General features: G+C 39.4%; 1 protein-coding gene across 1 annotated transcript in view; it reads right to left on the reverse strand.

The window, feature by feature from the left end:
* Window positions 1–9,379: 9,379 nt before the first annotated feature.
* Window positions 9,380–14,234, reverse strand: part of ITPR2 (inositol 1,4,5-trisphosphate receptor type 2) — a 538,352-nt gene continuing 533,497 nt past the window's right edge. The window contains exons 56-57 of the mRNA XM_060113623.1: window positions 13,696–13,857; window positions 9,380–12,978 (exon numbers count right to left, since the gene is read on the reverse strand). Of these exons, the coding sequence (XP_059969606.1) occupies window positions 12,892–12,978; window positions 13,696–13,857 (249 nt within the window). The 3' untranslated portion in view covers window positions 9,380–12,891. The remainder of the gene's footprint in view (window positions 12,979–13,695; window positions 13,858–14,234) is intronic.

Raw genomic sequence — 14,234 nt, forward strand, 5'->3', positions numbered from 1 at the left:
AAGCTATCTGGCATTGAAAATAAGGTGTTAGGAGATCACAATGATGATATTAATTGCCTCAACAATTATAGAGTCTACTATAATATTCATCTGGATGCCTGGTAGTTTCCTCAAACTCGACAGGTCACAAACATATTCCCTGTGAAGAATTCCCCACCCCCACCCCTGCTAATGGACATCTACCCTCTCTCCCAAATTAGAACCTTGAGATAATCCTTAATAACTCTCCCTCTATTGGTCTAAAATCCTGGCCCTCTAACTCAGTAATGTCTCTTGGGCTGTCCATGCTTCTTTGTAGACCACCAGTGCCCTGACACAGGCCTTCTCTTGGGTGGATATTTGCAGCAACCTAACTGAACTGGCCTTCCTGTTGATAACTTCTTCCTCTCCAATCCAGCCCTCACTCTGCCTCTAGTTACTTTTCTGAAACTAAACATGATCATGTTCCGCTTCCTGTAAAAGCTTTTGCTGGCCTCTCTCCCATTGCTTCTTGAGATAATAACATGGACAGTTTCATGGCCTGGCTCTTACTACTCCTCCGTGACACACCAGCCACTGCAACTTTGGCCATTCCATGAACACAGTTCCTTTTTTCTTGTCTCTCTTTGTTTGCCTTCACTCTGCCTGAGATTTCAAATGCCTATTCTCCCTGAGCCCTTTCCTTGGCCACTTCCCATTCAGTTCTTCAATGCCATTTCCTCTGTGCAACCTCTTTCCACACTTTGGACATGGAAACTTCCATACTTCAACCCTAGTATTTACTACATTGTGTTGAAATATATGTTGGCCCATCTCACTCTGGAAGTGTGAGCTTCTCAAGAATAGTGGTTATATTTTGTCTTTGTATCTCCAGTGCCCAGCTCAGTGCTTGAAACAGTGTGTGACCTTGACAGATGTTTTATGGATAAATACATATAGGAAGAGGCAGAGCTTGTCTTCATTTTCTCCCATCCCTCAGGCATTTGTCCTAGATCTTCATCTTCTGAGAGCTGCCTAGCTTTCCTCCTGCCTCTGCCTCTCCTACTTCTACTTTAATTATTTAAGGACACTGCTACATTTCCATCTCTCCTCCAGCATGACTTGTCCTACATCTTCTGTTTGTTCTTCAGTGCACGGGATAGCCCATGGGCTGAGAGGATGGATTTTAGAATCAGACTGTGTTGGTTCAGATCGTATAAGCTGTGGGATTTGGGGCAAATTGCTTAACTTCTTCATGCCTCAGTTTCCTCATCTTTAAACTAGAGATAATTAAAATATATCATAGCGTTACAGGAAGATTAAATAAGTTAAAACATGTGCAGCACGTAGTATCCTTTGGTGCACATTCAGGGAATGTTAGGTGCTTCTAGTATTAGCTCAGCTGAGCGTGATCCAACTGTGAACTCCTCTCCTTTCTCCTCCAAGCTCCTTCTTCTGGGCTCCATAGAATACCTCTCTTAGCTAACCTTTCCCCTCCCATGAGTTCTTTTTTACAGAGCATGTTCCACTTTATCTCCCATCCTCCATACACAGCACAATTATTCTCTTAAAAAAATTTACAATTTTTATTTTGTTTTTATTTTTAAACTTATTTAAATTTATTTTTTACAATTATTTTTAACTTAAAGAAGTGATTATCGAGTCACGGACAGTTTAAATCAGATAGACAGTGGAGTCTGGACAATCACGGATGGGCATGGCCTTCACAGAATAGGCCATCACACTGTGTTGGACTGGCTGCCTGCATAGCTCATTCTCTGAGCCAGCCCGGGGTCTTTAAAGGTGACACTAGACGAACAAGATTGTGTGGGGCACAAAGTCAGTCTCAACTTCGTGGTATAGTACATCCAATATTTGTGTATTTGTCTATATGCATGTCTACACATTGCTGGATTATTTTAAACCAAGAGAAGGCACATACCACAAGGTACAGGTCAAACCAATAGCACAATGTTGCAACTATTGAAAAGCAGGTAAATTGTCATGTGTTGGGTATCTTGAAGCCAGAAAACTGGGCCCTGCAACTATGAAGTGAGTTTGAACTGGTGATAGAAATATGCTTCTCATTTAAAATTTCCTGAGCCTATACTTGTCTGTAATTCTTCATGTAGCCAAATTAAGGAGGGGTTTCGGGGAGGGATGGAATGGGAGGTTGGGGTTAGCAGATGTAGCTATTATACATAGAATGGATAAACAACAAGGTCCTACTGCATAGCACAGAGAACGATGTTCAATATCCTATGATAAACCATAATGGAAAAGAATATTAGAAAAAGAATATATATATGTATAACTGAATCACTTTGCTGTACAGCAGAAATTATCACAACATTATAAATCAACTATACTTCAATTAAAAAAATTCAGATGCAGAGAAGGCTCTGCTGCCACGTCCTTTTAAATTCAGCATTCAGTTGTATCTCTACCATGTGAAGGCTGACTTGAAAGGGAGGCCAGGACTTGGTTCCTTAGGATGTCCTGTGCTACACTGAGCCTATTTGGTGCTACCCTCCTAGCTGCCCTCAATCAGCCATGCTGGAGGAAGAACATGGAGCTCCCTTTGGTAGAAGAAGACCATTTTCTTCATTCCCACTTTACTTCTCTTGCTTGAGCAGGTTGATGTGCATGCTAGCAGCCCCAACGGCAGTGCCTAGCAAGCAATTTTCGTAGAAGTGCGTTCTTTCTACACTAATTCTAGATTCTCTAGATGCAGCACATTATTTTTCATTCCATATATGTATTACTCCCAGCAACCTTCCTGTCCAGACTCACAACAGTTTTCCTCCACTGAGTAGACATGCCAAGATGAACCTTGCTTCTCGCCTGCCCCATTCTACTTCCTGTAGAGTTATACACAGGACGTTTACCTTATAGAGGTAGAATGAGAAGATTTGATGGGAACAGAAGGGAGAAGGGGAAGGTTGACATGGGGACTGACTGACTCAGAGCACAGCTCTCATGTAAAAGGGGATGGTCACCCGTTTTCCAGATGAGAGCAGCCCATATCCTGGTGTAAGGACAAACTGTGAGAGTGAGTCAAAGTTTTCCCCTAGTTTCTTATGTTAGGCTGTCCACAGACTGATTCTGAGAACGGAATGTCAAGGGAGTGGCCCAGATGCAGTTAGAAAAATTCCTTAATAGACTTTTCTTTGCTTTAATAATGGTATTATCTAGTTTATGTGTGATGATGGAATTTTGTTTCTATATTGTATTATTAGGTATGGCATTACTCTCTAGTTTTTATGTTTACAAATATAAAGTTAGGGTGTATATGAGGCTCTGACAGTCTACTAACATATTTGATAGGAAATTCTGTACCTTTTTGAATCTCTCTTCTCCCTTGACTTCTGAAACATCATTCCTTTTTTATTCTCACATTAGCTCTCTAAGTTTTCTCACTTTTTTCTGGCTTCCCTTGCTAGACGTTCTTTGGGGCTCTACCCTTGATCTTCTTCTCTTCTTAATGTCTATTCTGTCTTTCAGCATTTATTTACTTCTTTGGTCTCTCTGTCATGTTATGTCTTGATGACTCTTTCTTCTATCTCTAGCCCTGACTTCTTTCATGGACTCTAGACCCTTATATCCAACTGTCTAACAGATATTCCTTCCCAGATGTCTCTTAAAGAACTAAAACTCAGTATGTCCAAGAATAAACTTATCTTTTACTCCCCTCCTATAGCCTACTCCTTCAGTATTCCCCAGCTCAATGAACAGCATCACTATTTCCCCATTCATGCACTGGGAGTGTGGAGTCTTAACCACTGGACCACCAGGGAAGTCCCTCCAAGAATCATTCTGGGTTCCTCCTTCTTGAGTACCCAGTTGGGCACCACGTTCTGTACATTCTCCCTTTTGAATATTTCTTGTATTCAACCAAGCCGTCTTTCTATCCCCAATGCTTACTCTCTGAGATAAAACTCTCATCATATCTTGCTTGGACTTCTGCAATATTCCTTAAATATAATAGACACTAAGTAAACATATGTTGAAGTAAATGAATATATAAATATAGAGCTAGAAGTTATTAAAAATCTCAAGGTCTGTTTGATTTTTTTAAATAACATATTTGTCTTCTCTACCCTATATTTATGTAACTGAGCTCTGTAGAGCTAAATTTTACATTTCTCCCAGTTAAAGTTTATCACAATAGCTTTGTTCACTATTCTAGTTTTCTGACCATATTGTTACTTTGTCATCCATCCTGTTTACTCCACTTCCCAACTTTATGTCATCTCCACATTTTATAATTTTGCTATTTTGTTATTCCAGACATTGGAATAAAGGTTGGTCAGGAAAAGGCCAAGGACAGAGATCTAACAATAGGCCAAGGATGATTTACCCTAATCTCATGTTAGGTAAAATTGTTCACTTGCATGCATATTTGTAGAACTCCACTCTAATCAAGGACAAATTTTCTATCTTGTCCAAAGGAATATCATGCAACTTTTCTTAAATGTCTTGTTGAAATCAGTATAAACTGTGGCTATAGTATTTATTTAATCTACAATTCCAATGATCCTATACAAATGTAATTGAGTTTGGGAAAACTTGTTCCTAGAAAACACTTGCTGGATTTAATACAACTTTCATTTCTTTTAAAAAAATGTTATTATACTATAAAAGCAACTTTTAAAACTATAAAAAGCTTAGAAAATAAAAAAGGAAAATACTGTATAATCCTATAGCTGTTTTAAAACAAATACCATTATAGTGTATTTTGCTTAAGTCTTTTTGAGAAACATGCTTTTCTATAGTTAATAGTGTACATATAATTTGTAGGCATTTTAAAAGCTTATCCTGCCTGTTTTCCAATGTTGCCTCAGTTTACATACTTCCCACAGATTCATAACATTCCATCCTATGATTGAATCATAAATTTTAAAACACACCCAAAATTACTGGACCTTTGGATTACATGCAGTTTTTAAATGATAAATAATTAGATTTTGCCTACATAGAATTTTATTTATATTTTTCTTGCACACCTCCCAGAAGTTGTATATTTGGGTCAATTTTCTGGTGCCTAATACATATATCTGGATTGGTCAGGTAGGCTGGGTTATGCTACAGCAACAATCACACATACCCCAATCTCATTTATTTAACAAAAAACAAAAAAACCCTTAAATTTCAATGGCTTAACACACAAAAGTTTATTTCTCACTCATATCAATTCTGCTGTGTGTATCAAGGATCTCCAGGGTAGTTCCCTTCAAAGCGGTGACTTGGGGATTCAGGCTGGTTCCATCTTGGCCTCCATGATTAATGTGGTGGGGAAAGAACTTGAGGTTGTACAGGGACCTTTTTTCTACCACCCCTGCTTGTCAACTGCACTCACAATCCACTAATCAGAACTAGTCATATCAGCCATATGTGAAAAAATGAAACTTAGGACCACTGTCTCACACCATACACAAAATTCAACTCAAAATGGATTAAAGACTTAGATGTAAGGTCTGCAACTATAAAACTCCTAGAAGAAAACATAGGCAGTATGCACTTTGACACTGGTCTTAGCAATATCTTTCTAGATATATCTCCTCAGGCAAGAGAAACAAAAGCAAACAATAAACAAATGGAACTACATCAAACTGGAGAGCTTCTGCAGAGCAAAGAAAACCATCATCGAAATGAAAACACAACTTACTGAAGGGGAGAAGATATTTGCAAATCCTATATCTGATAAGGGGTTAAGATCCAAAATATATAAAGAACTCATATTAACTCAACAACAAAAAAACAAACAACCCGATTAAAAATGTTTCTAAAGAAATACAAATGGTCAACAGGCACATGAAAAGGTGTTCAACATCACTAGTTATCAGGGAAATGCAAATCAAAACCTCAATGAGATATCACCTCACACCTGTTAGAATGGCTATCATCAAAATACAAGGAATAACAAATGTTGGAAACAATGTGGAGGAAAGGAACCCTGGTACACTGTTGGTGGGACTGTAAATTGGTGCAGTCACTATGGAAAACAGTATGGAGATTCCTCAATAAGTTAAGACTAGAGCTACCATATGATCCAGCCATCCTACTTCTGGGCATTTATCCAAAGAACATGAATACACTAATTTGAAAAGATATATGCACCCTTATGTTCATCATGGCATTATTTACAATAGCCAAGATATGGAAACAACCTAAGTGCCCATCAATGGATGAATGGATAAAGAATACGTGGTATGTACAGATACATAATGGAATAGTAATGACCATAAAAAAGATGAAATCTTGCCATTTGTGACAACATGGATGGACCCTGAGGGTACTATACTAAGTGAAATAAGTCATATGGAGAAAGACAAATATAGTATGATTTTACTGATATGTGGAATATAAAAAACAAACAAACAGAATAAATGGGACAAACCAAACCAAACAAAAACAAACATGTAGATACAGAGAACAGAGTAGTGGTTACCAGAGGGGCGAAATGGGTAAAAGGGATCAACTGCATGGTGATGGACAGAAACTAAATTTTTGGTGGTGGGTAGGCTGTAGGGTATACAGAAATAGAAATATAATGTACACATGAAACGTATATAATGTTATAACCAAAGTTACCTCAATAATAAATAAATCTAGGGAATTCCCTGGTGGTCCAGTGGGTAAGTTTCCGCACTTCCACCACAGAGAGCACAGGTTCGATCCCTCGTCATGGAAGTAAGATCTTGCATGCCGCATGGAGCGGCCAACAAACAAACAAACAAACAGAAAAAATCCTTAAAAAAATACAAACCCTTAAAAAAAATCTAAAAAAAAAAAAAGAACTAGTCGTGTGCTTCCACCAAACCACAATGGGTGCTGGGAAATATGTCCTTTGTGTGTCCAGTACGAGGAGGAGCATCGCTATTGGTGAGCATTAAGTTCTACTCCCGTGGAGTGGCTTTGCACTCCATCAGTTTAGCTTAGCTGGAACTACGTTTCTCAGAACCTCCTCTCTCATAGGATTATAGGTTAATTTTGACCACAGGAGATATTTTCTTGAGATTTGGGAGGTGGGAGTAAAGCAACAGTCATTAAGTTCAGAAGGAGTAGGCAACAGGTACCACTGAAGCCTGATCTCCTGCTCACCATGCTGGTGTGGGCAGCAGCCAGTCCACAGTCTTCCATCTTCCAGTTCCCATCAGATCTCCTCTTCAGCTTCGCTGAGTCCTGGGTCAGATGCACATGCATCTCCATGGTGAAGGACACTAGCTTCTTTTTTAAGTCACATGAGCTATGGAGTTTGGAGGTAGCAAAAGCTAGATGCGAATTTTTTTCTCACGGGTCCTAGTTTGTCCTTGCTCTTCCGTGCCTCACACCCAGCTTTTTCTCCTGACCACTAGCCCCACTGACTCACCGTGACTTCAGCCCTACCACCACTGATGCAGAAGCAGCAGCCTTCCATCGAGTTCTTCACCAGCTCTTCACTACAACTGCATGATGTCAAATCCTTAAAATCCTCTTAGTCCATGTCACCCAACCTGATTTTTCTTCTCCAATAAAACCCTAAATGATATAAAATACATTAATATTTTTTATGAAGCAGGGTCTAGTTTTAAGGTAATGTGTTCAGAAAATTTTTATTTGAATATACTGCTGAGAAGAACAGGATCGCAAAAAATCATTTGATCCATGTTGAAAGAGAGGGAACAGGTTATGGCAGACAGAAAGGCAGATACAACTGTCCACAGTGAAGACAATTATAAAAACAAAATGAAAACCACAGTTATTAGGACAGGCAGCAGCCTCAGAAGAAGGTTTTCCCTACACAAATAGATTTGAGGGAAGGAGAACTTTGGAAGGAAGTGCTGCAGTGGATTGTAGAGGGAATCCACACCTGTACCCACATTTCCACAGCTGTTAGGAGGGCAATTCTACCTGGAGCTGATTTTACCCCAAGGACCAGAGTGAAAAGGGAACAGGCTAATCTAGGGGGAAATCCACATCGAAGTGTAAAGACCAGAATTTGCTGTTAGATTGAGTCAAACTGAGTTCAACAACTTCTCTCTGTTCTTATAAATTTTCTACTTTCATCAAGTTTGGTCTCTGTGTTTCTTTGTTTGCCATGTGACACGTTCCACGTGACGTGCCAGCGCCTCTGCTGTCGGGGAGGGACATAGGAGAGGTTCAAGTACACAGATTTCTGGCCTGCAGTTGTGCTCTGAAGACTAGCCTTCCCGACTTCCCCAAAGCACTGCGGTTGACAGTCAAAGGCAGGGTGACTTTCAAATGTCCATCACACTCCCCTCCACGTGTATCCTCCCACCCTTTGTGCTAGTTACTCTCACTGGAAGAGGAACACATTGCCCACTTTCCCTCCCGAAACCTTTCCTCGGATCCCAAACAAAACAAAACAATTCTTGCCACACAGCTTCAAGGACACTAGAAATTGCCCATGTGAGCAGAGAATTCTCTTTGTGGTTTGCATGTGATTCATGCAAGTCATTTTGATTTCAGCTGTCCCACGCTCTGGGGGTTAAGAACCAGGAAATCCTGGATGGCCAAACGTCCTGTACCCACAGAGCCCCTGCTGTGTATCACCAGGATGTAGATATACCAGTAGGTGTTGGCCAACTGGGAATTTGACCAACTCTCAGTAAGTGCTGGACACATTGGTCCACCTGGATTAGCTCACCAGTGTGATTCAAGTCACCAAAATTTTTGTCCCCTATGTCTCATTATGTAAAATAGCAATAATAATGACTTTCATACCAATGGATACATTATTCAGAAACGTTAAGAAATGAATAAAGCACTTAAAGAATCACATGCAAAAAAGCTAAACAAATTCAATTTTATTAATAATAATTTGTAAGTTATACTTATCTGGCTTTGACATATATTAGAATCATGTTTTCTGAGGCAAATGTAGCATCCCTCTACTGTAGGAAAAAAAAAAAAAGGCTACTGGTGAAATGAGAAGAACTGGTATGATAATTTTATAAATTAGTTCAAGTCTGTGGAAACACTTCAGTTCAGAGGTGACACCTGGATTTGTTTTCAGATTTCTCAAGTTTCACATGCATTTTAGCTCCTGTGCTCCATTTTGGTATAGTGTATTTTCTTCTACTAAATGGGGTAGCTTTATCAACAAATGGGTGACTAGAGGGCCTCAACTGGCCTCAGGCATTTTCTTCAAAGTGGAATTAGGTGTCAAATTTTGCAAATAGAAAGTTCCCCACATTAACAGATGCAAACTATTACATATAGAATGGATGAACAACAAGGTCCTACTGTATAGCACAGGGCACTATATTCAGCATCCTGGGATAAACCATGATGGAAAAGAATATGGAAAAAAATGTATATATATATATATATATATATATATATATATGTATAACTGAATCACTTTGCTGTACAGTAGAAATTAACACAAACATTGTAAATCAACTATATACTTCACTAAAATAAATTTTAAAAAAAAGAAGCTCTCCACAGGCTCCCCCCTCCCTACATACAGTGTGCCCCTCACACTTGCATGCATTTTAGTCACTTGCCTGGTTCCTGTAGGCACCTGTGCTTGTCTTTAAGATGCCTGCTGCACCCCTTTTTGCAATGTATCATGTGTCAGGGCATCCTGGAACAGGTCTGTGGGTCAGAATATGCTGATTTCTTATTCTGTAAAGATTTAAGAACTGCTGGAGAGAACACACCTCTTAGGGCTACTCCCCACAAAGCCCTGTTCTTTGCATGTTTAAGGGTTATCTCTTGAGCCTGTAATCTTTCACATCATTATACTTGTGCAATATTTACTTACCTATGCCCCAGTCTACTGGGTTCCTGGAGGGTAAGCCCTGTTCATCCTATTGTCTATCCTTTACTCCTTGCCCCTAATCATAGCGAAGTCCCAAATCTGCACCTTCCTTCCCCAAGTCTCCAGATCCCCAGCCTCTCTGCTCATTCTCAGCCCTGGGGCGTCCGGGTAGAGGGTGGGCCTTACTGCATGATTGCTTCTAATAAAACAACTATAAACTAAAAAGAGCAGCCAAAACAATGAGTTGCGAGCTGAGAATATGGAAAAAAGCAAACAATTAGTTCTGACTTGAATGAAGTATCTTCCTGACTTATCAGTAATCCACTAGAAACTGCATCTTCATCACCAACAGAAAAATTTCAGTATGAAAGAAAACAAGCCCCGTCTAACTTTTTAAAGTTAGTTTAAATATAAGTTGTACATGTATAAAATTTATTTTTTAATATTATAGTCTTAAAACATACTTGCATGAAACTCTTGGACCTCAGAATGGAACATGTAGGGGAATAAGATCCTTTTGAAATTAAAAATTATATTCAGCGGAAACATACTTTTAAACCAATATGGGTTTTAATAACTAAATAGTAAAACATTTTCCTTAACATCAAAATCAAAGATGATTATATTTATTTTAATATTGCTATATAAATATGAGAATGTTAATTGACACTTGCCTAGGTCAAATATTCCAGTTGCATTAACAAACATACACAAAACAAACATAAATTTATAGCGAATGTCAAATTTCCCTGTGATTATCTTCTCCATCATGAATTTCATAGCCTTGAAACTGCCTTTTTTTGTTTGCTTTTGTTTATTTTGCTTTATAGTCTTAAAGTATTTAGTCAGGAAAGAAAGAGAAACACAACTGAGAAATATTTCAATTTTGATTAAATAAGAGTCTGGTTAGTTGTAATCGCTTTTGAATACTTCTCATAGGAGAAAACACACTGTGACATGGTGACCTGCCACTCCACAACGGTTGGAGAGATTAAGCCATTTCTTGACGGCAGTACACACCCAATGGCTCATTCTCTATAAAAAAGTGTAAGAAAGACTAGATAGTTCACCTGAAAGGCAGGTTGCTCTCATCTGTACAAATTAACTTATTTTCTTGATGCTGGAACATCCATCAGAAAAATTTTACTCTGTGTTAAACAGGGATAAGTTCTGACATTGGAATATAGCCAATGTTTTCCACCTTTCTCTTCTTTTCCCTTCCCATGAAACTCTGCCTAATTAAAATATTTTAAAAGGTACTTTTCATCTAATACTGTTAATAACCATAATGGTCTTGGATTTTTAAAAAAATGGCTGCTTTGGTCTACTTCAGTTTTGGTGAAGCCATTTTAAAAAACCAAATATATGATATAAAGTTTCAATGAAGCATTAGGATCGAATGACACTGGAATTTCTCATACATTTACTGAATGCCTCCTAGGTTCAAAGTTCTGTGTTGCATACAGATATATATCCCAGTTTCTGAGTATCTTTGTTTCATGATCTTTCAGCAACTGGTTAGGAAAAATACCATCAGATCAGAGTAAGGAATTCTTAACTTGGGTAGGTATTTGGAGGAGCGGGGGAGGTGTACCAGCAGATTCAGTTCAAAAATTCATTGCTCTGGGTTTCAACAGCTTTCCTCCAAGTCTACATTTTAATGGTGTGTGTGGAAAAAGGATTGGTTCAGGCATCCTTTATCATCTACCCAGACCATGATTTGAGAATTTTAGAAGCCAATAGCTTAAACTATATTAAAATAATCCAAAAGCTTTAAAAATGGTCATAGCAAATGCTGTCCTGAACTTAAACCTTAGTGGTAATAACATGAGAGTTTAAAAATGCAATTTTTTGTTCTTCTCGGGGCAGCGACCAGGAAAGGTCAGCTTGCAGAGCAGCTCCAAGAGTCTGGTGTCACGTGCCTGCTCTATTGCCACGTGGCAGTTCTCCTAACACTTTCATGATCTGAATTTTGCCTTAACATTCTAAAAGCGTAATCGCTAAGAATAATACAAGCATGGCAGGTTAATTTCTCCCTCCACAAATTCTGGTTGCATAATTTAACATACAAACAATTTGAGGAAGAGATTATTATCTCTTTACATTTTGAAAAGCTCTTACTGATACAGTTTAAAATATGCAATTGAAATGCTGCATTTTCTTGAGTATTCAATATGTTTCTTGGATTTTTTCCCTAACTGCAAGAATAGCATAAATAAAACCACTCAGTTCTTAAGTACAGCAAACATGAATCAAATAGCTTTTACTCCATATTTATAAAAGGCAATGCCACCATCATAAGTTTCTCAATATTTCCTGTCACCTTTAAGCATCTTCATTTATTAATCTCGATGTATTTTAATAGCATACATATGTGCTTGGGGCTTACTGTCAGCTTTTTTGTCCCCACATCTTTAAAAAATCTTAGCCTCTACATGACTTTAAGCATGTTTTTAAACAAGTTTTATGAAAACCTCTTTTTGTGCTCCATACTGACAGAGCCCCTCTGAATCTGGGAGAAGGAAATCACGTTCCAGTCGCGTTGTCAGCCCGAGGGGCATAAGCCCCAAAGCTCTAGTTCCTAGAGCTGTAAGTCCATTGTGTTGCACGTTATAAATAAGGAAATTGGCCTGTGACAGCTACGGTTTGGAAGCATTAACATTTTTCTTTGCAACTCTCATTTTTAATCTTTTCAGTTCTTTCCCTTAGTAAAACTTAGCCACCAAAATATGACTTCCTGTATCACTGGCCTATATGCCATAATTAAAAGAAAGAAATTCCAACCAACCATGACAAAGGTCGCAGTCAGCATTTAAGACAAAATGGACTCTTATAGATTCAGCCAAAGGTAGTTCTCTCCGCCCTGCATCTCCTTCCACCCCGCCTCCCCCTACCTTCTCCGTCCATTTGAGCAAGGCACCTCTCTTTGCATTAAGAATGCGTGATGTGTGCTTTTTAGTGGCTGCATTTTACGTTTGGTCTTCTCAACCATGAAAACACAGTTAGAAATTGTTCTCGGAGCTAAACCACTCAACGTCTTGGCACTTGGCTGTTTTTAACTTTTCAACAATAGGCACTGTTCCCTCCCCTCCATCTCAGTTCTGTATTCAGTGATCTGGCAGCACACTGATGAAAGGCTAGTCACGGCTGCCCCCATGGTATCAGTGTGGTGGCATGTGATGATTCACGTGGGGTGTGTTTGATCCGAGAAAGCCCAGTCTCTGCTTATTCTTCCTTTGTTCTGTCATCTGGGGGAAAAGAGAGAACGCGTTGAGCTGATTTTCTCACTCTTTCTCAGTGCTGGTGGGACACACAAGGTTGGGTGAATATTTCCCAAGCACCTATAGTCTGTCCAGCATCATAGAAAATATATTTATCAAAAAAGGGAAAATATTTTTTAAAGTGAATTTCCCTAGGCAGAGAAACAGAGCAAACCCCTGTCTGTGGTTAAGAAAGAGGAACTGTGGTTCTTTTAAAGCAGCCCTTGCTTGTCACACACATATAATCATCGCCATCACCTTAGTCATTTTAAAACCTACCACGGTTACTTTTGATATTTTTACTAATGCTAACAATGTGACACGACGAAGGGGTCGATTGTAGTGTTGAAATGACAGGTACTAATGACGATCTGCCTTTCTGATGAAGTCAGTAATGGGTATGATGGCAGAGAATACGATTTTCTATAAAAAAGTCCAAAGAGGTCCTTGTCTTTAGGTATCTGCTCCTTCCTTCCCCGTTCTGTAGAAGTGTCACACAAGATGGGGAGGTGTGATAAGTAGAAGTAGCCTCTGCTTGCAGAGATTTGGTTCTTACAACACAACGTGGGGTGTTTTTTTAATGGGAATTTACAGTCCATCGTGGGTAACAATCTTGCGCCCAGGAGTCTCCAGCCACCCCTCTCTCACAGTGGTGAACGATTTCACATGCCCCGCCCCCCAGCTCCATCTGCCCAGTGCACCCACCTGCTCCTTGAGCTCCGCCAGCTGACCCGAGAGCTGTCTGACCAGACTCATGGTCGATTCCAACTTCTCCTGCAGGGTCCGAATCTCATTTTGTTCACTGTCACCTTCATTGCTAACAAGGGACATAGCTCGCATCCGAGGAAACCAGTCCAAATTCTTCTCCTAAAAGCAAATACATGTGCAGGAACAAGGGAATAAATATGGAAGAGCGCCTGAAGTTCTGTAAAGAATGTTTATAAGTGCTCATTATTATTAACATTTAAATCAAAGTTTCTTAGCACCCAAAGCAAAAGGTACTCTTTCTGGCCAGGGGTGGGGAGAGGTTGAGGGTGGGAATTAAATATTGCAACAAACTTCGTAGGGGCTCCCAGGGAGGTCCCAGATAAAGCATTTAGAGCAGCGCCCTGAACGCTGTGGGCGATCAGTGAATCTTGATGAATGATGAGGTAGGGTCTGGAGATGCTAAAAGAAATGTTTCAGTTCCAGCCACCCATGCTGGTTTACCTCCCACTTCCCCAAGACAGGCTCCCAGCTCCGCT

This window comes from Mesoplodon densirostris, chromosome 11 (assembly GCF_025265405.1).
Source record: "Mesoplodon densirostris isolate mMesDen1 chromosome 11, mMesDen1 primary haplotype, whole genome shotgun sequence".
NCBI lineage: Eukaryota > Metazoa > Chordata > Mammalia > Artiodactyla > Ziphiidae > Mesoplodon > Mesoplodon densirostris.